Source organism: Typopeltis vanoorti, chromosome 8 (genome assembly GCF_054136105.1).
Source record: "Typopeltis vanoorti isolate ZY-2024b chromosome 8, IOZ_Tvanoo_1.0, whole genome shotgun sequence".
Classification (NCBI taxonomy): domain Eukaryota; kingdom Metazoa; phylum Arthropoda; class Arachnida; order Uropygi; family Thelyphonidae; genus Typopeltis; species Typopeltis vanoorti.
In genome coordinates this window covers 78,108,969-78,133,855 of record NC_143556.1, presented here as the reverse complement: position 1 = coordinate 78,133,855, position 24,887 = coordinate 78,108,969, and the positions used below count along the sequence as shown (strand labels likewise).

The window sequence follows — 24,887 nt, the reverse complement described above, 5'->3', positions numbered from 1 at the left end:
AATTAAAAACATACCGTTATCTGCCAAAACAGTAGCAGATAGAGCAGTTACAATGTCCTCAAATGTGACCAACGAATGTCGAAGACGTTAAACTAGCTTCAGCTTTATCATTTGTGGTAGATGAGTCTTGCGACATCAAGGACACAGCCCAAGTTTCCCTTTTTGTGCGGTATGTATCATCTGAGGGTCTGAGAGAACTTCTGGGATTATTGCCACTCAAGGGCCAAACGCGTGGAGAGGACATAGCAAATGCTGTCCTTGAATGCATGGAAAAAATCATGTCCCACTCAATAAAATTGTGTCAATTGCAACCGATGGTGCAAAAAGTATGACAGGAGCGAAAAAGGGTTTTGTTTCAATTTTAAAAGGAAAAATTAATCATGAAGTGTTTACTTTCCATTGTATACTCCACCAGGAAGCACTTTGTGTGCAAACATTTACAGAAGAAATTGGTAAAATTATGGAATTGGTAATTAAGATTACCAACACCATTATAGCAAGGGGACTTAACCATCGACAATTTAAAGAGTTGCTAAGTGAAATGGAGAGCGAGTATTTAGATCTTCTCCAGTACAGCAGGGTTCGATGGCTTTCCAGAGGTGACACGTTAAAGCGTTTTGCATCTTGCATAAATGAAATCAAACTATCCCTCGGTAACGAGAATGTTCAACATCCAGAATTAACAGAAGATCAGTGGTTGCAAAAATTGTACTTTATGGTGGACGTTACATCACAGCTGAATCAGCTCAATCGTAAATTACAAGGCAAGGGAAATACTGCTTTTTTCAATGCTAGAGGAAGTTATTTCGTTTGAAAAGAAATTGATTATGTTCACTGAAGATTTAGAGAGGGAAACTTTAGTTCATTTCCCAAACTTGTCTCAATATCGCTGAGAAAACAGTACTGATGCCCTCATTAACAATGATTATTTCAAGACAGCAGTTTTAAACAAGAGAGAATCTTTTTTTCAAAGGTTTCAGGAATTCAGAAATAATAAAGCGACTCTAGCTTTTATTACAAATCCTCTTAATGCCAATGTGAAGGAATTAAATTTTTCTCCGTTTGATATTGATACAGCTAATTTTGAAATACAATTGCTGGACTTGACAAGCAAAGACTTATGGAGCTCCAAATTTGTATGTCTTGTTACTGAAATAGAAGAACTGGAAAAAGAAAAATGCAGTCTGATTTCACAGCACAAGCAGACTGCTATAAAAGAACTACATAAGGCAGACTCAATGATTTTCGCTACTCGGAATAGTCTTCCGGACTCATATCATGAGCTGAAAAAATTTGCATTTGTTCTCAGTATCTTTGGGTCTACATATTTATGTGAGCAATCGTTTTCTAACATGAATTTCATTAAAGTAAATTGAGGAGCCAAATTACTGATGCCAACTTGGGATCATGCCTTAAATTAAAAACGACTAGTTACAAACCGGACATACAGAAACTTTGTAAGGAAATGCAAGCTCATTGCTGACACTGATCAAAACCAACAAGAGCAATTTTTTGTGTGATTTTTTCTTCATTTAATAAAGATATAATTAATATTATAACTTGTTATATATTATTATAAATTTACTATAATATTACTTTAAATTTTCATTATTTGTAAAAATATATTCATGGCTCTCGAATAATTTTTAAATTGTTGTGAGGGACAGGTTTGGCTCTTCAGTCTCAAAAGTTTGCCGACCCCTGCTTTAGAGAAAGCAACTGACACAATGAAAAAGGAAAAGTTGGTCCTTTTTGGGGATCTAAATAGCAGAGTAGGAAAGGATTGTCAGACATGCAAAAATATTTTGGGAAAAGAGCAAAGCCAATAATAATGGTAAATATCTGTTGGATTTCTGCTCAGGACATGGAATGGTTATTACTAACACCATGTTCCAACATAAAAATGTGCACAAATTCACATGGAGAGAAGAAGCAAGGAATAAGAAAAGTCTCACTGACTATGTTATTGTTGATAGTGATGTTTTCTCCCTGGTGTCCTGCACCAGGGTGTACAGAGGATTTGAAATTGGAAGTGATCACTATTTAGTCTTGAGCAGGATAAAATTGAATTTCATATTGAAAAGAAGAACATGTAAGAAAGTTTTAAAGCGAATAAAAGTTGAGCAGCTCTCAGATGTGAACTGTAGACTAAAATACACAAAGTTTATTGAAAAAAAAAATGAAAGAGTCTGAGAAGTGTCAAACCTTGAAGAAAGCCCTGATTGATTCAGCTAGAGAGGCATGTGGAGAAGTTGTCTGCAAGGACAGAAAAATTAGAACTCCACGGTGGACACAGGAAGTTAAAGAGGCAGTGAAGAAAAAGAAGAAAGCATATCAAAAGTTCCTGGCAAATAAGTCAGCTTTTACTCTTACAGAATACAGAGACAAATGTAAGAAAGCTAAACACTGTGTAAAACTATCTAAACAAAAGTCATGGAAGGACTTTGGCAAGAATATTGAAAATAAATATCAAGAAGGTGGTAAGATATTCTGGAGGTTGTTGAAGAAGCTTAGAAATTATTATTATTATTACCACCCCAAGATCTCATGGAGTCAAAGACTCATTTGGGAGGTCCTTTTATCACACACAGCTCATCATACCGTGTTTTAAACACATTCAAACTCTTTGCAGACACCATATTCTCAGGCAAGGCATTCCAATCATTCACAACTCTGCACGAAGAAAACCTGCCTCTCACTCCCCTACTCACACCCTCTTTATACAGTTTCCAGAGATTACCTCTGGTTCTCCCCCGATCTCCCACTATTTTCTAGAACCTCTCTCCAGCATTGATCCTATAACAATCCTTTAATAACTTGTAGGTCTCTATCATATCTACCCTCTTCCTCCTGTCCACCAGACTCTGCAAATTGCATCTTCTCAATCTTTCCTCATACTCGACATTCCAGAGGTCAGAAACTATGTTAGTCAGTCTCCTTTGGACCCTTTCCAACATCTCTTCATCCTTCTGAAAACCCGGTGACCAAATCTGGGCACAGTAGTCCATGTGTGGCCTAATCAAAGCCTTATACAACGGAACAAGAATCTCCCTACTTCTACACGTCCTCTGCATCATTCACAGAAGCCTTTATGTTGTCTTCACAATTTTGGCGATGTGTCCCCCAAATTTTAGATCCTTATCCACTATCACCCCCCCCCCCCCCCAGATCTCTTATTTCCTCTACCTCCAACAATATATTCTCACCAAGCATAAATTCTACATCCCATCTTTGTTTTCCAAATTTTAAAACCTTGCATTTTGCAACATTGAACTCACATCCCCATTTCCGTGCCCAATCACTCAATCTATTCAAGTCTTCCTGTAAGGCCACAACATCTTCACTACACTTCATGGTTCGATCCAACTTTGCATCATCTGCAATAATTGAATATCTCCATCTAAATCTTCACCTATATCATTAATATACAAGTTAAACAGCAATGGACCTAAAACAGACCCCTGAAGCACTCCACTAGTGACTTTCCTTTTCCTGGATATCGCTCCCCCATACACAACTTGTTGATACCTATCAGATAGCAGTCTCCAATCCAATGCACCAATCTAATATCCAACCCCCACCTGCTCTAGTTTGACTGTCAACCTATCATGAGGTACTCTATCAAAAGCCTTTGCTAAATCCAAGTATATTACTGTGTATCCTTTTCCTCTGTCCAAGGAAGCAGTCACTTTATTGTAATAAGTAAGTAGATAACTAAAACATGCCCTTCCTTTAGCAAATCTATGCTGTCCATCAAAGATAATACCATTGTTATCAACCCAACTCTGGATCCTAGTTCTCACAAGCTTCTCCAACAACTTAATCACAACACGGATAGGCCTATAGTTTGATGCTTGAGTTCGATCACCTCCTTTATGAAGTGGCACAATCTTGCCTTCCTTTTACTCCTTAGGAACTTGACAGAGTGCAAGACTTATATTAAAAAAAATGGAGGAAATGGAAATGAAAGAAATGGAGGAAAGAGTGCTGTGAAAGGAGTTAGAGATGATAAAGGTGACATGAAAATGCGAGAAAAAGATATCCTTGAAGTATGGAGTAATTACTTTGAAAAACTGCTAAATGAAACAAGCAGTGATGACAGCACAGTGCTAAAAAAATTGGAATTCTGCGATCCTCCTTGATGATAATTGCTGCTGTGTCGATCATTGTCTCTGTGATGGATGTTGAAGGTCTTCCCTCATGTTCAAGATCTTCCGGATTTTGCCTCCCTTCCAAGAAGTTGTCGCCTTCTTGTTCCAGTCTTTCTTTCCATACTGTGCACACATCCACTTGATGCTGCATTTGCTCCGGTGTCAAGAGTTTGGGAATCCATTGGGCGCAAACACGTTTCAGTCGCAAACAAATGTTCAGCCATGATTCAGTGAACACTTCCCACCGAAATATTCAGGACAACATGCAGCCGGCGTACTGGAATTCTGCAATCCTCCTTGATGATAATCGCTGCTGTGTTGATCATTGTCTCTGTGATGGACGTTGAAGGTCTTTCCTCACGTTCAAGATCTTCCGCATTTTGCCTTCCTTCCTTAAAAGTTTTATGCCAGTGAAAAACACTTACCCTCGACATTGGTTCATCGTGGAAAGCTTTGTGTATCATGTTAAATGTGTCCGATGCAGATTTTTGCAAATGCACACAAAATTTAATTGCATAACACTGTTCCAAGGATGCTTCCATTTCGACGACTGGTCGTGGCTCGTAGACGCACCGAAACGAGCTTGCGTTTAGTCATGTGACACTCTGGCACATCAGCCCGTATACACCATCTATCAACCTCTTTTGTTAATACAGACAGCAACATTTCTTTATTCCATAGAAATTAATATTGTAATGAGTGGTTTCGCGACAGTAAAATTAATCTTATTACTTATTGAACAGCCCTCGTAATTTAAATTTGAAATCAAATATGCTCCTAGATAATTAAAACCATTAACTTGTTCGATGGTTTAGGTTTCTTGTAATTTTGCAAAGTAGTATCACCACTTCCTTTTGCAACGTCCAGGGATTTATAATTTTTAATACTGTATTTTACAATTTATGCTTGTACTGTCTTGTAAATCTCAGCTGGCCTGATTGTCCAAGTAGATAATACACCTGCTCACCAACCAATAAGTTATGGGTTCAAATCTCACTGTGGATGTAGTTGTAAAAGCCTGATCTGGATGAGCTTGTCTTTACGAAAAACAAATAAAAAATAAGTATAACACAGCTGTTGCTTCTAAAAATATTTGTTTGCTATATTCTATATTCTTTTTCTATATTCTGAATTTATTCAGAATAAATATATTATTTGTTCTGTGAATTATTTCTGAAAAAATAAATTCAGAATAAAGGCAGCTAAATAATCTCCAATCCAAATGCTATTTTTTATTCCTTTTGTTTCTTATTGCTTATATAAGTATAGTTCATATTTGATTGAGAGTAATTATTTCTCATCAACAATGATATTCATTTTTTGTACAGTCATCTCATATTTCATTCCAATTACTGCTGCAATTGGTACACTTGGAAGCATGATGGGACATTGTACCTATCAGTTTTGAATCTTGTCGTGATAAGAGTAATCCTTATATGGATGTTTTCAATAGTATAGGCAAATCAGCCAAGAGAACACATGCAATTTACATACAAAAAATACTATTAGTGGGCCGTAGATGGTTTTATGGTCATAAATGATGGATAGTGCTGTTGTGTGATGGAGAAATAAGTAGTGGAGATGATGTGGATTGGAGGGACTCCCACATTGAGTCCTTGAACTTATTGGAAGTGTCAATAATAATAATATTATTTTTCTACACATTAACTGTGTTTTGCAGCATATAAGTCATATCACAAGACAGCATGTGTAAAAGTTGGTGGGAGGGTTCATAGTCAGCTGATATTCACCAAATATCTGCAGTACAGTTTTGGAATGTTGAACACAGGTGTACAAATGGTGTACCACATTCAAAAATATCCGTGAAAGTAAGCAGAACTTCCTCACTCTGCACAGCTGCTGACTGGTAAGTTATATAATGTTACCAAACTTGGTAATAACTTGGATAGGAAGCATCTCAAAAAAATCATGAAGGAAATCGCTTTTTTTTTAAGAGTTGATGGTTATCCTGTCCTTATAGTCCAGACATATCTGCTGCTATGATAGAAGTAATGAGAGTCTGAATTAGAAGCACAGATATTGACATCAGTGTAAGTGCAGCCTGTGTTCTCTAGTAACTTTGAATTACTCCTGAAGAATTTCAAGCTGTAGTAAGGCTGAAACTTCCACATTATAGGCTAAGTGAGGGACCGTACTTTGAGACGTGTACCTAAAGTGAAAAAAAAAAAATTTGATGATTTATTGATACACTGTGATCAAAATTCTAATTTTTATTTCTAATGCTTGTATGCTGTTATGCTTATTTTACAGTGAATTATAGGAGGGGTTTCCAAAAGGTAACACTTTTTTTTCTTGAGGATGTTTAATAGGAAGTTAAAATTATACGCCAAGAAATAAGTGAACAAGCACTACTTCACAAAGCATCCAACATTTATTGATGCACTTCTCCCAATGAGAGATCAGTTTATCAGTAGCAGTACTGAAGAAGTCTGTGACCACTCCCAGTAACCAACATCACACTGCCTGATGAATTTCCTCATCCCTAGCGAAATGCCTCCTGGAAAGGTATTTCTTGAAGGAGCTAAACAAATGGAAGTCTGAAGGTGCTATGTCTGGGCTTGGGGGAAGTGGTAGAGTTCCCCAACAATTACAGTGCACCACTCACAAATAGGAGTGGTGTGCACAGTGTGTGGAGTAGTGTTGTTGTGCACCAAAATTACACTGCTTGTCAGAAATCATGGTGGTTTGTGATGAATTGAATGTTGGCTTTCAGTTTATCAAATGTTGCACAGTAAAGCTCTGCATTCATTGTTCCTCCCTTTGGTAAGAAGTTCAACAGAATGCCTTGGCAATCCCAGAACTAGCCATGACTTTTTGGATAGTGGGAACAGTTTTCAAATTTTTGTGCACAGAAGATTGTGGATGTTTCCAGGTCATGGAGTCTTGTTTGCTCTCTGGGGTAAAGTGATGAACACACATTCCATCTCTTTTGATTAGGTGAGTGAGAAAATCCTCTCCTTAGTCACTGTATCATCAGGTTCTCTAGACACATCCTCATTGTGCTGCCTTGTGCTCCTCTGACAATGGTTGAGGCACCCAGCAGGAGCACACCTTTCAAAAGCTAAGGACATTGCGAACTTACTCAAGTCTACTTGTGCAGTTTCATTCACCAGTCTTCAAGAACGATGCCCTTAATTTGCAAAATGTTGTCTTGCTTGATGAAGGCCTGTATGCCTGATGCCAATCCTCAATGTCACCATAGCCTGCTTTAAATTCATTGCACCAAAAAAAAAAACACACCTGCTTCTTTGATATCACCTTTTTGCCATTCACCGTGAACTGATGAACGTCACTTGGTGAAGCCCCCCTTTTGCTCGTAAAAACACACAACTTCATGGATGGTAGCCACCATCTTGCAACTGGAATTAACTGTGAGGTGACAGTAGCGCCACGCTGCAGTGGCAGGCTCTTTGAACAGTATTAAAAAAAATGTGTTACCTTACTTTTCAGAAACCCCTCATAGTATCTAATAATCCATTCTATGTTCTAGAGTGTTTTTCCAGGCTTTGTGTATATGTATATCCCTGCACATGAGAGGTACAAAAATCTATATCACATCAGTGCCATGTTTGAGGCGGAGATGAAGGTTGAGAAAGAAGAAACCTATTGATGTTCTTAAAGATTTGTAGGTTGAAATTGTTGGGAAACACATCATGGTGAAGGCTGTTCCAGAGGACAGAGGTAGATGGAATAAATGAGAAAAAGGAGAAGCATGTTTGAAGAGTTTGCAGTTGTACTGTAAAGGGGATGTTGGACAGCTGCTGCACTTGTTTTAAGAGGCCTAACAACAAGTGGAGGAATGATAATTACCAATTCACTGAAGCAGTGACCATAGAGCTACTTAAGAGACATGGAACTGAAATACAGGAAAACCTCGCTTAACGTGATTAATTGATCCATCAATTAATGTGCATCAAGCAAATACAATAAACAATAGGAATAATTATACTTCATCCATCAGTTAGCGTAAATTTGGAAAAAATTACAGTATAAGCCATATTAGAGGATAAAATCATAAATTCATTAATAAAAATCAATTGCTTAAATTTTTAATTTAATGTCTAAACATTTGATTGAGCTACTTTTTTACAAAAAAAAAAAAAAAAAATTAAGTGAAGATGTTTGAATCGTGCTAGATGTTTTCATCTTGTCATGCAATTTGCGATAGCTGGTGATCACTTCATAAAGAATGGTGGACTTCGAAGCTTCATTCCATATCAGGATCAGCATCAAACAAAATTTCATTAACATAGTCAGTGACATTGAAAACTAGCTCAAGTTTTTTTGCAGTTAGCTTCTTAGTCATAACATTCTCTTCTTGTTTGCACTCCTTATCTTCTTTTTTATGCACACTGTTCTTCTAGGTGAAGGAGATCATTCTTGCTTAACTGTTCTGAATGAGAATCTAGCAAGTTTCTTACATCTTTATTATCAGTTCATTAAATGTTTGGTTTGGTTTATAGTTTATTTGGCACAAAAATTACAAAGGTCATACTGTGCCATACTAAGGTTACAACTATACATAATCAGTTAAAGAAAATTGTAAACAATTTGCTGTACAAAAATTAGGTTCCACAAAGCAGCATCTACATAGAAACAGAATTGCCGCAAAGGGCACAGCAACACATAAGGTTAAAGGTCACTGTAACACAAATTTGTTAACAATACAAGTTAAATAAACAAAATGCATGTACAAGACACCAAGCCAAGGAATGCAGTATCTGCATATATAGTTAAAATTATAATAGATGTTTTTACACCCCAGGATGCTTAAGGGTCAAAGCTGTATAACTCAGAGGAGACCTCCACATAACTTTTAAAGGAATGCAAAGAACCGACCATGGCTTCTGGCCTAATGTCCAATCCTCACCTTCTCGTGGTGCACCCTGTTAGGTATCTACTTGGATACTGAACGAACGAGGATGGGCTGGCAATTTGGGATTTAGCCGACCAAATTGTATTCTTATTCGTTAAACCAAAATAAAAAGTGATGGTACAACATGACAAAATTTCATGCCGGCTGGGGCGTCGCCCAGTTAAACAAGGCCCCCGTTGTTTTCGCCAGGGAACCAGGGCGAACAGCGAAAAGTCAACTACTGGAACAAATCTGAAAACACACCCCAACTCAACATCACCAGAGTTAAAGATTGTTAGTATCAACATAAGAAGCCTGAATGGCAAAGAAATGGAGCTATCTGAGGAATTAGATAAGTACCAGATTGACATAATAGGGGTGACTGAAACAAAAAAGACAAAAACTGGTGAGATCTTTCTGAGCAATAAATACAAAATGTTATATTCAGGCAATGACAATCAAGGAAAAGAAGGAGTAGCCATAGTATTCAACACAAAATATGAGGCTAATCTTCTTGAATGGCAGTCAGTCTCAAGTAGAGTAATGTGGCCAAATATGAGAATGGGGAACTGGACAATGAGACTTATTTGTGCCTATTGTCCCAGAGAAGGTTCTACTAAGGTAGAAGTGGAGGAATTTTTTGAGGCTTTAGAAAAAGCAACTGACACAATGAAAAAGAAAAAGTTGGTCCTTGTTGGGGATCTAAATAGCAGAGTAGGAAATGATTGTGAGACATACAAAAATATTTTGGGAAAATTTGGTGAAAAGAGCAAAGCTAATAATAATAATAATGGCAAATATCTGTTGGTTTCTGCTCAGGACATGGACTGGTTATTACTAATGCCATGTTCCAATATAAAAATGTGCACAAATTCACATGGAGAGAAGAGGCAAGGAATAAGAAAAGTCTCATTGACTATGTTATTGTTGATAGTGATGTTTTCTCCCTGGTGCAGGACACCAGAGTGTACAGAGGATTTGAAATTGGAAGTGATTACTATTTAGTCTTGAGCAGGATAAAATTGAATTTCATATTGAAAAGAATAACATGTAAGAAAGTTTTAAAGCGAATAAAAGTTGAGCAGCTCTCAGATGTGAACTGTAGACTAAAATACACAAAGATTATTGAAGAAAAAATGAAAGAGTTTGAGAACAGGAAAGAAACCTTGGAGATTCAGTGGCAAGCCTTGAAGGAAGCCCTGATTGATTCAGCCAGAGAGGCATGTGGTGAAGTTGTCTGCAAGGATAAAAAAATCAGAACTCCCTGGTGGAAAGTTAAAGAGGCAGTGAATGAAAAGAAGAAGGCATATCAAAAGTTCCTGTTAAATAAGTCAGCTTGTGCTCTTAGAGAATATAGAGACAAATGCAAGAATGCTAAACACTGTGTAAAACCTGCTAAACAAAAGTCATGGGAGGACTTTGACAAGAATATAGAAAATAAATATCAAGAAGGTGGCAAAATATTCTGGAGGTTGTTGAAGAAACTTAGGAATGGAGAAAAGAGTGCTGTAAAAGGAGTTAGAGATGATAAAGGTGACATGAAAATGGAAGAAAAAGATATCATTGAAGTATGGAGTAATTGCTTTGAAAACTAAATGAAACAAGCAGTGATGACAGCACAGTGGTAAAAAACACTGACCAGGCATGCAGTCAGGAATACATTTCCATACTTGAATTAGGAAAAGCCATCAAAGGCTTAAAATGTGGAAAGGCAGCAGGAGTAGATAATATTTGACCAGAAATGCTGAAGTATGGTGATATTAAAGTCTTACAGTGGCTGCGCTGCATAGTTCAGAAAATTGTAGATAGGAAGGTTGTTGAAGAAACTTAGGAATGGAGAAAAGAGTGCTGTAAAAGGAGTTAGAGATGATAAAGGTGACATGAAAATGGAAGAAAAAGATATCATTGAAGTATGGAGTAATTGCTTTGAAAACTAAATGAAACAAGCAGTGATGACAGCACAGTGGTAAAAAAACACTGACCAGGCATGCAGTCAGGAATACATTTCCATACTTGAATTAGGAAAAGCCATCAAAGGCTTAAAATGTGGAAAGGCAGCAGGAGTAGATGAAATTTGACCAGAAATGCTGAAGTATGGTGATATTAAAGTCTTACAGTGGCTGCGCTGCATAGTTCAGAAAATTGTAGATAGGAAGTTAGTAATGATGTAATTTTTTTCATGTAGTACTATTATATTCTGTACACCCCTTGAGGGTACATGGCAGGAATTTGATGAAGATGATATGGAGTATTGGTGAATTGATTTATCTGTTATACACACAATCAACGCAGATAATGTAGTAACATCATCTGCATATAGTATATGTATGTGGTTGGCCCATTGACTTTTACTCCATTTATTGAGGACACCGTTTCTTTGAATTCTTGGATGAAAATGTTAAAAAGGTATATAGAGAGAGAGTGGGCATCCTTGCATAATTCCTCATTTGATTTCAAGTTTTTTAGTTGTGATATTTTAACTACTGCACTTGTATGCTGATAGTAGATTGAAACGAATCTTAGTATTTCATAGCTGTGTTTTTCTTTGTTAATATTTGAATAAGTTTTCCTCTATTGATAGAATCAAATAAATCACAAAACAGCACTAAAGGCCTCTCCCTTTGTCCCTTGCAATTCCGGCCAGACTATAAAGAGTAAAGATATGGACAATTGTTGACATGTTTTTTCTAAAGCCAGTTGTTCTATTAGCTGTTTGTAAATGTTATTTAGATGAATCTGTATTATTTTTATAAAAATTTTGTAAGAGTGGCAAGGAAGAGTAATTTGTCTATAATTATGACATTTTTGAACCTCACCTTTTTTTTTATGTATAAGCAAGATTTTGCTTATTTTCAAATTGTTTGGGATAGTCCCAGTGAAAAGGATATTATTGAACAGTTGGTTAATTAGATCAGGCCCACTATTGTTATAGAACTCTGACGGTATTTCATAAATTCCAGGTGCTTTTGATGATTTTGCTTAAGTGAAAGGATTACTTCTTCTAGGATTATGGGTGCAGTATCTTTCTCATCAGTCAGTATATGTGGATGAAAGCTTTTATGTTTAAAGATATTGGAGAAGTAATTTTACCAGATGTGTTCCATTTTTCTAATATTTCCAATCTTGTCTGCAAATCTTTTTCCAAACCCCACCCCAAACCTCTCACCATGAAAGATTTGCAAAACAAGACTGGAAATATTAGAAAAATGGAACACATCTGGTAAACATCTGGTAGAGAAATTTGGAGACATGTGTAAATAGGCTTCTGTACATTTCTGTGCTTTATCATTCAGCCAATCTATTTTTGCATTTCACCACATCCTGTCTAGCTGGTTTTTGCAGGCTTCTGTAATATATTCTATTTTGTTCATTATATAGTTTATTTAAATGTTCTTCAGCCTGTCTTTTGTATTCTTCAGTAACTTTTGATTAACAAAAGTAAGACTTATACATAAGAAATGTGGGTATTGGGATTAGAATTAAAAAGTGTTGAAGAAATGCTTATGAACTCTTGCTTGATATGGTTTGGATAGCCAGTGAGAATGAATTTAGAAAGAATACCAAGAAGGATGCATGAAATGAAATTTAAAGGGAAGTGACCAAGAGAAAGACCACAGAAAAAGTGGAGAAACCAGATAACGGAAGATCTAGAATAAAGAAGTCTAACTGGTACTGTGTTCATGAAGGAAGAATTTGGGAAGATAGGAAAATGAGAGATTTGATCTTCTTAACCCAATGACAGTTTCTGTTGGAACAGCTGTTGCTAAAGCAGAGCAAGCATTTTTGAAATGTTGTCACAGTATTCTTCCTCGAATAAAAATCCTCTATCCTAATTTACGCTCGTGCGTAGACCTACATTTTATACCGTATAGGCATTCAGAACCGAAATCCTATGGAATAGGTTGGTTACTCCTTATTCCTGAAGGTGTCCTATGTCTGTAGAAGCATATGTTCATGGAGCTGGTTTGCCTGTTCTGGGGGAAAACAAAAAACTTGAGTTTCTTGGTAAAAAAAACCCTACCTCCAAATGAGACCGGCTTTTGTCAAAAGAGACCAGATAAAGGTTCCTCACATCACTGACAGGAATCGAACCCAGGTCTTTCCGACCAATGGCTTTGTCTATACTGACAGCTATGGAGACTCTCAAATAAAGATATAACACTAAAAACAAGTTTCTTCAATATCAGATATCCATTTAATTTCTTAATAGCAAATATTTTTAGATATGCAAATATCTAAAAAAAAAAAAAAAAAAAAAAAAACATTTACTATTTGGCATTTATAGAAAACCTGAGGTTGGGCTGGTTATAAATTTTGACATGTCAAAATTTATAACCAATTTATATGGAGTCAAAAGAAGGCAGTGTTACTTTTAACTTTTAGTGTGAATGATATTAAAGCACATAATTCATACATGGTACTAATGTACTATAGGTTGATCAACCAACCTCTAATGTATGGGCTTAACATTAAAAAAAAAGAAGAAAAAAAAGTAAGTTCTAATATTGTCCACAAAGGTTAGTAACTCATCCACATCCTGAAACTGTTCCATTAACAAATCAGCAAGAAGAGGCTGACCCCAAGGGAAGCTTAAAACTTTCATAAAACTAGATCTGTCCTGTTAAAAGCAGTAACGAACAAAATGGCCAAAGAAAACATTACTGCAATTTTTATCTGATATTATAGTTAATTAATAACATTAATAAAGCTGCATTTTATTAAACCTGCCTAAGTGGTCTACGTGAGACATCTTCCTTCAATTTTGATAAAAGGCAACATTTTCTTACATGTGGTATAAAAATAGCAGCTAGGATAGGGAGGGCAGAATCAGCCCACTGGGAAAGATCAACTTTTTGAAGAAGTTTTTAGAATGGTCTAAACAAATACAACAGATTCTGCAAGATTGAATCCTGGTAGATGGATTCACCACATAGATGATATCCTTGTCATCTGGAGTATTCCATGAATGAGTTTGTGTATCGCCTTAACAACATAATAAAGCAATTTTACTCTTCACATAATGTGATCTGCATACTGCCTGTAGGCAAATGGCATCTAAACAAGAAATCTAAGGCTGAAATTTACACTGAAAATTTAAAATGAAGGCAAATGGCCCTTCTAGGACATGATCATATTAAAATCCGGTAACTGACTTAACTTTAATGTTTATAGAAAACACATAAATTCTGAAAAATATTATTTGCACATCATATCATATTACGCTTGGAGCTAAAATATGGTATTCTAAAAACAGTAAACATAGAATTGAGTATTACTCAAGGTTCCTCAATGCCGAACTGCTTCATTTAAAGGACTCTTTCCTAAACAGTGGTTACACAAGCAGAGAAAATCCTATTCCAGCCCAGTCCATTGTAACATGAAATAAAATGGTGCAGTTTTCCTGCTCTCAGTTAGAAAACTGTCTAAGACTGGAACACTGAAAATATGACTTCAAAGCGACATATAAAACTCACTCACCAGTTTCCTTGAGTTGTATATTGTAATTGTTTGTGAATGCTTCATGGGGAATGCTGTTCCAGAGAGAGAGAAAACAGAGGTAGATGAAATAAAAGAGTAGGTTCAGTGTTTGCAGTTGCACTGAAAAGGGAGTCTCTTTAGTATAGCCATAGTACACCCACAGTTTATAGATCTCTGCTTGGCGTCTTGCCAAGAATAGTCGATTCATGCTGAAGGGGGAGAAAGAAATGAAGAACGTACGAATTGGTTGCCAACACCGAAATCATGTGCTTTATAGGTAAAATTTTCCAACTGTTATACAAGCAACATAGTTAACTGCAATGATCATAAAAGAGAAGTTAATTTTTCGGCGTGTAATAATAAACAACTCATCCCACAATACGGACTGATTACCCTATTATCGGAATGGATTCTCCTCCTGTTGACATGCGCAAAAGTGTTGAAGGTCCCGAATCTGTGGGAGTACTAAATATGGTGTTTAGTATGCCCACAGACTGAATATGGTGTACTACTTACCCAGGTAAGATAGTACAATACCATATTCAGTCCTGAAGATATTTTCAGGCGCAAACTTTGTTTGCTCTCACTAGGATGAAGGATTAAACTAAATTTATTATAGTCTAACCTAGTGAAAAATAAACTTTCAACATCTTTCTCTAAATCCAGAGTAATTTAATAAAAAAAAAAAAAAAGGTAGCAAACCTTTTGGCAACTCCTATAGGTAAAGATGACCTTGCTACTGCTTCTACCTGGTATCTCCAACTCTGGGCCTGGCTCCCATTGAAGAGATCTCAATAAAGATCGAAACTAGTCTGGGTATTGGCCAATCCCTTAATGCATAACATTATACATATCCACAAGGAGATGTGTTTTGCATTATGGGAGATACTGGAATAGGAGTGTTGGTAGCTTGCTCCACCTTTGTTACGAGTTGCCTGGTGTTGTACTACTTACTCAGGTAAGATAGTACAACACCATATTCAGTCCTGAAGATATTTTCAGGCGCAAACTTTGTTTGCTCTCACTGGGATAAAGGACTATAATCCTTCATAATTTATTATAAACATTTTTATTTACGCTCACTTGCATCTTGTTTGAAAGTATAGTCGAACATGTTATTTATTCCCTTATGGGATCATGGATGTATCTTCGAATGGATGTAAGTCGAAAGATGACTGTAGTTATTTGTTGTATCTTCATCATATTCTTTTCTATCCTCAAAACGGATTCAGTGCCATTTGGATAAGAGCCTTCCACTGTTCTCTGTCAAAAGCAAGCTCTTTCTTATGCCAACAGCTTGGACAGTCCAATGTTTAGTTCTAAGGAGTTTATGGCATGTTAATCTTGGTCATCCCCTGGATCATGTACTCCCCATAGTGTCCTCAAATACTAGGCAAGGAAGTCTGTCCAGTTCCATTTGCACAATGTGACCAGTGGAGTTGTTTTTTTAATTGTGTTAAGAATTGTTGAGTTAGGGATATTCAAATCTTTCAGCATTTGTATATTAGTCTTATCTTCTGTCCGGTGTGGGTTCTGTTGATTTTCCTGAAACATTTCCTTTCAAAAGTCAACAGTTTCCTCTCTGCTTCTTTTTTTTAAGGTCCAAGTTTCTGTTCCATAGAGAGCTGTTGGTAGTATTATAACTTTCATATGATTTTATTTTTAGGGTTCTAGGAATTTTGTTGTTTTTCCAAATTTTATTAAGTTTATTCATCATTGACCATGCTATGACAAGTCTGTGTTTTAGTGTTGCTATGTAATTTAAATTTGAAATCAAATATGCTCCTAGATAATTAAAACCATTAACTTGTTCGATGGTTTAGGTTTCATGTAATTTTGCAAGGTAGTATTGGTGATTTGATTTATCTGTTATACAGACAATCAACGCAGATAATGTAGTAACATCATCTACATATATGATATGTATGTGGTTGGTCCATTGACTTTTACTCCATTTATTGAGGACACTGTTGGATGAAAATGTTAAAAAGGTATAGAGAGAGAGTGGGTATCCTTGCATAATTCCTCAGTTGATTTCAAGTTTTTTAGTTGTGATATTCTACTACTGCACTTGTATGCTCATAGTAGATTGAAATAAATCTTAGTATTTCATAGCTGTGTTTTTCTTTGTTAATATTTGAATAAGTTTTCCTCTATTGACAGAATCAAATAAATCCACAAACCAGCACTAGAGGTCTCTCCCCTTGTCCCATGCAATTTCAGAGTGAAGATATGGACAATTGTTGATATGTTTTTCTAAAGCCAGCTTGTTCTTCTATTAGCTGTTTGTAAATGTTATTTAGATGAGTCTGTATTATTTTTACAACAATTTTGTAAGAGTGGCAAAGAAGAGTAATCTGTCTATAATTATTACTTTTTTGAACCTCACCTTTTTTTATGTATAGGCAAGATTTTGTCTATTTTCAAATTGTTTGGGATAGTCCAGTGAAAAGGATATTATTGAACAGTTGGTTAATTAGATCAGGTCCCCCATTGTTATAGAACTTTGAGGGTATTTCATAAATTTCAGGTGCTTTTGATGATTCTGCTTAAGTGACAGGATTACTTCTTCTAGGATTATGAGTGCAGTATCTTTCTCATCGGTCAGTATATATGGATGAAAGCTTTTATGTTTAAAGATATTGGAGAAGTAATTTTACCAGATGTGTTCCATTTTTCTAATATTTCCAGTCTTGTCTTGCAAATCTTTTATGGTGAGAGGTTTGGGGTGGGGTTTTGATAAAGTATGTAGTCTTTGGCCAATCTCTTTAACTGTAGAGTAGAGAAATTTGGAGACATGACGTAAATAGGCTTCTCTACATTTCTGTGCTTTATCATTCCGCCAATCTATTTTTGCATTTCACCACATCCTGTCTAGCAGGTTTTTGCAGGCTTCTGTAATATATTCTATTTTGGTCATTATATCATCAATATCATCATCAAATTCCTGCCATTTACCCTCAAGGGGTGTACAGGATATGATAGAACTACATGAAAAAAATTACATCATTATTAATTTCCTATCTACAATTTTCCTCCAAATCAGTCTGCTACTTGTCAAGACTCCAACATTATCAGATCTTATATATTTCTATCGTCTAAGGCACTTTGTACCGTATCAATCCACCTATATCTTGGTGTTCCTCTGGGTCGTTTTTCTACCAACCTGGCAGAGAACACTTGTTTTGCTAATCTTTCCTCGCCCATTCTGTTTAAGTGACCATACCACCTGAGATTAGCTCTGATAACGCATTCCTGGATGTTGACAATGTCAAGTTCTTTCCTAATATCCTCGTTTTTAATATGATATTGCCATTGATGCCATCTGTTCACGCCTATAATCTTTCTCAGGACTCTCATATCTGTGGTCTCTAGTCTTTGGTCACATGTTTTACTTCTGACCCAGCTCTCAGATCCATAAGTTAAAACTGGTTTGAACACTGTCTTGTATACAGCTAATTTAGTGTTCCAACTAATTTCTCTCTTATTCCATATGAATTTATTCAATTGACTTCCCACCATACCAGCTTTGCTGATTCTGTTGTCTATTTCTATATTTAATTTACCATCTTCACTAAAAATCGTGCCTAAATAGCTGAAATATTTTATTTGTTCCACAGGTTCTCCATTCACAACACAGTTGACATTTTCAATGATTCTGTCTATTTTCATTGTCTTTGTCTTTTTATTGCTGACCTTCATACCATATCTATTACAACAGCTATTCAATTTAGTCAGAGAATCTTGCAGACTTGTAGCGGATATATTTAGAAGTATAACATCATCCGCATAAAGCAAAGAGCTGACGAAAGAGCAAGAACATCTCCAATTCTGATATCATGTTTAATACCACTTTCCTTCATAATGTGATCCATATTGATAATGAATAACAGACTGGATAATGTACATCCTTGTCTCACACCAAATTTAACATTAAACCATCTTCCTGTACTTCCTTCAATTCTAACTGCTGACTTACAACTCAAATAAAGACTTAGTATTGCTTGATATAATGCCCCATTGACACCATATAACTGCAGCGTATTGAATAGCTTCTCTCTTGGCACCATATCATATGCCTTTTCCAAATCGACAAAACTTAAATACAGATCTTTGTTATATTCCCATGCTTTCTCGACTATTTGTCGTAAAGTGAAGATCTGATCCTGACAGCCTCTATTTGACCTGAATCCAGCTTGTTCTGCACCAAGCTTTTCTTCCACAATTCTTCTCAACCGTTTCTCAAGTATACTTGCATAGATCTTGCCAGGAACACTCAGTAGGGAAATACCGTTATAATTCTCACATGTAGTTTTATTTCCCTTTTTATATATGGGTACTATGAGAGCGCTACTCCAATCATCGGGAATTCGTCCCTCTGTCCAGGCTTTCTTAACTATGCAGTGCAGCCACTGTAAGACTCTTATACAACTATACTGCAGCATTTCTGGTCGAATATCATCTACTCCTGCTGCCTTTCCACATTTTAAGCCTTTGAAGGCTTTTTCTACTTCAAGTATGGATATGTATTCCTGACTACATGCCTGGTCAGTGTTTTTTACCACTGTGCTGTCATCACTGCTTGTTTCATTTAGTTTTCAAAGTAATTACTCCATCCTTCAAGGATATCTTTTTCTCCTGTTTTCATGTCACCTTTATCATCTCTAACTCCTTTTACAGCACTCTTTCCTCCATTCCTAAGCTTCTTCAACATCTTCCAGAATATTTTGCCACCTTCTTGATATTTATTTTCTATATTCTTGCCAAAGTCTTCCCATGACTTTTGTTTAGCAGGTTTTACACAGTGTTTAGCATTCTTGCATTTGTCTCTGTATTCTCTAAGAGCACAAGCTGACTTATTTGACAGGAACTTTTGATATGCTTTCTTCTTTTCCTTCACTGTCTCTTTAACTTCTTGTGTCCACCAGGGAGTTCTGATTTTTTTATCCTTACAGACAACCTCACCACATGCCTCTCTGGCAGAATCAATCAGTGTTTTCTTCAGTGTTTGACACTGAATCTCCAAGGTTTGATTCCTGTTCTCAAACTCTTTCATTTTTTCTTCAATAATCTTTGTGTATTTTAGTCTACAGTTCACATCTGAGAGCTGCTCAACTTTTATTCTCTTTAAAACTTTCTTACATGTTATTCTTTTCAATATGAAATCCAATTTTATCTTGCTCAAGACTGAATAGTGATCACTTCCAATTTCAAATCCTCTGTACACTCTGGTGTCCTGCACCAGGGAGAAAACATCACTATCAACAATAACATAGTCAATGAGACTTTTCTTATTCCTAGCCTCTTCTCTCCATGTGAATTTGTTCACATTTTTATGTTGGAACATGGTGTTAGTAATAACCAGTCCATGTCCTGAGCAGAAATCCAACAGATATTTGCCATTATTATTAGCTTTGCTCTTTTCTTCAAATTTTCCCAAAATATTTTTGCATGTCTGACAATTATTTCCTACTCTGCTATTTAGATCCCCAACAAGGACCAACTTTTCCTTTTTCATTGTGTCAGTTGCTTTTTCTAATGCCTCAAAAAATTCCTCCACTTCTACCTTAGTAGAACCTTCTGTGGGGCCATAAGTACAAATAAGTCTCATTGTCCAGTTCTCCATTCTCATATTTGCCCACATTACTCTACTTGAGACTGACTGCCATTCAAGAAGATTAGCCTCGTATTTTGTGTTGAATACTATGGCTACACCTTCTTTTCCTTGATTGTCATTGCCTGAATATAACATTTTGTATTTATTGCTCAGAAAGATCTCACCAGTTTTGGTCCTTTTTGTTTCAGTCACCCCTATTATGTCGATCTGGTACTTATCTAATTCCTCAGCTAGCTCCATTTCTTTGCCATTCAGGCTTCTTACATTGATAATACGATCTTTAACTCTGGTGATGTTGAGTTGGGGTTTGTTTTCAGATTTGTTCCAGTAGCTGACTTTTCGTTGTTCGCCCTGGTTCCCTGGCGAAAACAACGTGCGCCTTGTTTAACTGGGCGACGCCCCAGCCGGCATGAAATTTTGTCATGTTGTACTATCATTTTTTATTTTGGTTTAACGAATAAGAATACAATTTGGTCGGCTAAATCCCAAATTGCCACCCCATCCTCGTTCGTTCAATATCCAAGTAGATACCCAACAGGGTGTACCACTAAAAGTTGAGGATTGGACATTAGGTCAGGAGCCCTGGTCGGTTCTCCGCATTCCTTTAAAGGCTATGTGGAGGTCTCGTCTCAGTTATACAGCTTTGACCCTTAAGCACCCCATGGTCGTTATATAGTTTATTTAAATGTTCTTCAGCTTGTCTTTTCTTCTGTCATAATCTCATTATCACATTAACAGGTGTTATGCAATGATTATTTTGGTTTTATTGTTTTTTATGAAACTGTCAGCTGAATTGGTTATAATATTTTTCAGAAAGTTTTGTTTTCAATACTAACTGGTTCCTTGTTTTTATGTTTCCTTTATATGTTGACTGATCTCATTTTGATATGCTCTTTTAACACTATCCAAGTGGAATTTTTCCAGATTTGGTTTGAAGTACTTTACTTTGTTTCTTATTTTGTGAAATTTTAATTGGAAATGCAGATAAAAGTTCATGATCTGTATCCAATTTCACACTATGAAGGGTTTTGACTTCAAAACAGAGAGTTTTGCAAATTAGGAAGTAATCTATCAAGTTTTTAGTATTTGAGTCTGATGAAGTGCAGGTGTATTTCTAGGCAGATCTATGGTAAAACATGGTGTTTGCAACTATGAGATTATTTTCTCTACAGAAATCAAGCAGATTTGTTGTATAGTTATGAATTACTCCAGCATACTACCAACCCAATACATAGTTTCACTGATGACAGCACATTGCATTCCTTCCTTTCATTTGACAAACCTACAATGCACAAATCACAACAATCTCTAGTCTTAACCGCTACTACCTTAAATATAGAACTCCAAAACATTCATCAGTGGAGTTTGGGTAATATTGTCAATTTTAATGCAAGCAAAATGCAATTCTGTCTTGCACAAAAAGAAAAACCTTCTCTTCTATCCTTACTTTTGACAACACCCAAATTCCCATGCATGATTGAGATTTATCTTCTTGGAATAAAACTAACATCAAATCTCTCTCTTGGCACAAACATATTACATATATTGTCTCCTTTGCCTCCAAAAATGTAGGTTTTCTTTTTTGCTTAAGGCATTATTTTAGCTCCAAGCAACATACAAATTGCAAACTGTCTGACAATTGAATATTGCTCCCATATCTGGGTTGGTGCTCCAAAGAGCTCCCTAAAGATAACGGACTCTGTACAGACAAACTGTCAGAAACCTAATTTTTGCTAAAATTAATCCTCCCAACCGGCCACAATGTCTATAGACGTTCAGCTAAATCTGGATACGAAGCTCTAATACCCATTGAATAAAGTGGATAACAAGTGCAATTTGGTGTCACTATTTCATTCACATCGGCCAGTAGGGAGGTTAAGCAGTTAATGACATCTCCAGCATTTTGTATCTGTTTATTGCATATTCACTATATTCATTATACAGGGTGTCCACCTTGGAACTCCCTAGTTTCAACGTGTTACTACTACTACTTAAGTGTATGAACCGTCGTCGAAATTGTACAAATGAGAAGGTACGCTCACAAAGTTTTTGTAAAAAAGAAAAAAAAAAAAACTGGATGAAACTTGTCGAGTCTCTGGAATCTTTGAACAACCCAAACCTTACATATTTCTGCATTTTGATTTTTTACTGTTCTTTGAAACTAGGGTGGTCCAATGCGGACATCCTGTGTATTCTCTAGGTTGTTGGTCTGTTTTCTAAAGGAAAGAAATGCAGTTTCCTATAGGAAACAAACAAAAAAAAATTTCATTTGAAAACTCCTTATAATTGTTCTCACGTTTCAGACAGAATCAAGACTATCCTTTCCAGGCAAAGGATATATGTTGTTTGATACTGTTCTAAAGAAATGTTTTATATACACAGTGAACTCTCACTGTAACAGATATCATTATAGTGAATCCACTTAGTATTACAAACTGTTTGAAAAGTTGTCCTCCCTTGCTAGCATTCCATTACATCAGTACCACTGAAGGAAACCCACTATAGTGTTCCACATTGTCCCTCACAAGTTCACTATAGCGAAAGTTGAAGTGTTTTTGTGTATATTTATTATTATTATTATTTATTTATTTTTATTTGTTTTATTTTTTTGCATTGAACCTTTTTTTATAGCATTGCTTCTTTCACTGCTTTTTTGTTAATTGAATGAAATTTTGCTACTAGAATGAAATGCTTGAAGAAGGGGAGAAACATGCAGTAATGTTGTACACATGGAGATGTTGTTCAAGAGCAATTCCTCAGGTAAGTTTAATTATTTATTGATTGGTGTTATAATTCTGCACAGAGTCAAATTATCTGTGATTACAATAGTCATTCTTTAAAATCAATCATTTCTCATTGACCTTGGCTTTTCTTTTGATCTACTGCAAATTACACTATACATTTCAGTGTATAGTGTAAATTGCATTGGACTGATTTTTTTAAATACACAAATCCAATTATTGATTATTCAGAATGCAGTGTTCAAGCTTCCATTATAATTTAGTTTATTGTGAGCTTGCCCACACAAACATGGCGCAATGTTCTATAGGTTTTTAAAAGCATTCTTTCATACGCTGGTTTGATATAACAGACATAGAAATGAACCAAGATAATTGCAAAAAAAAAGGATGGCTTTTTTCTATAGCATTTTTATATGGTGACATCAGTTTTCGATATATAAAATATATCGAAAACTGATGTCACCATATAAAAATGCATTTGAGCTGTTTTTGGCTTTTGTGTTGCAGACAGTTTAATTATTATTATTTGGAACTATTGTTTTAAAGTGTAATTTTGCACTAAAAAATTATTTTAAATCAAAATTTAAATGATTTTAGTAAAATCATCTGCATTGAAACCACATTTTCGTATAATACAGTTTCATGTTTGTTTCCAAAAACTGTTGAATCAAACCTAAGTAGAAAAAAAAAGTAACAGTAATAGGCATTATGGCCTAAGCACTAATTTAGTGAAGATTTTGATTTAATGTAATAAAAATTTCATGAACAGCAATAATAAAAATGTAATGGATGAAACTTAATTTTTCCAAACTACCATATTTTCCGGTGTATGAGACGCTTCTATGTATAAGACGCACCCAGAAATTTAATACAATTTTCTGGAAAAAACCTAAACTTTGAAGTATGATTTAAAAAGAAAAAATGGATAAAATAATAGGTAATTTTTAATAGTAAACTGACCTTTCAGAAACCTGCAAAACCCATGTCACTGTCATCTGACTCTTCTCTATCATCATTAATTTCTTATAATATAGAAATAATTTTGTCTTCATATTCTTTTGGCATTTTTTGACTGATTTTTGTTTTTGTACGCATACAAAGTCCACTGCGTTTCATGAAACGGTAATACCATGACGCACCACCTTTAAAATCTTCAATGTTACGCTCACAGGCTATATGAATGTCGCCTGTTTTTTTCCATCACTAAAATCTACGGGGAAATATCAAACGGAACACAAAATATCTCAACACGTCAACTCAATACTGATAAGCATCGGTAACCGATTACTCGGATAAGATGTTATGAAACTTGAATAGGGGCTCCCCGTTCTTAGCCAATGACGTGCTAGAAGTCACGTGAAGGTCACGCATCAATTTGATTGCACCATTAACCGCCTACAAAGATCTTGGAACATAACAGGGAGTGCGTATGACTTTGAAAAGAGAAAAACAATCTTTACCTTCGTTATATAAGACGCACCCCATTTTTCAGATGAATTTTTAAGGTAAAAAAGTGCGTCTTATACACCGGAAATACGGGTTAACTAGTTATTAAGGATGATGATAGCATAAAAAAAGGTGATAAAAATGTTACAACACTACAAAAGAACTATTATTATCAATATCCTAACAGCTACAATGAAAAGTTTTGAAGCAGGATACTCTTTGGAAACCATCCAAGGTTAAAACTTTATATTGATTTGGTCTCTCAAGGATGGTAGTAGTAGAAGAAAGGGATGAAAAAATGCTACAACACGACAAAAAAAAAAAAAAAAAACTATTATAATCAGTACCTAAATGGCTACAATGAAAATTTTTGAAGCAGGATACTCTTGGGGGACCATCCATTATTAGAACTCTACATATATTGGTTTGGTCTTTCACATTTTGGCATTAGAATTGGAAACATCAAGCTTAGCTCTTTGCTTTATACTCCTAAACACATCCACTGCAAGTCTCCAGGATTCTAACTAAATTGAATAATATATGTAACAAATTTGGCATGAAAATCAGCAGTAGAAAGA

The 24,887-nt window shown here is 35.7% G+C and overlaps 1 protein-coding gene across 1 annotated transcript in view; it reads left to right on the top strand.

Moving 5' to 3' along the window:
- Cyfip (Cytoplasmic FMR1-interacting protein Sra-1) overlaps positions 1 to 24,887 on the top strand; it is a 452,821-nt gene that overhangs the window by 19,960 nt on the left and 407,974 nt on the right. The window contains exon 3 of the mRNA XM_090396405.1: positions 22,805 to 22,882. Coding sequence (XP_090252531.1) covers positions 22,805 to 22,882 — 78 coding nt within the window. The remainder of the gene's footprint in view (positions 1 to 22,804; positions 22,883 to 24,887) is intronic.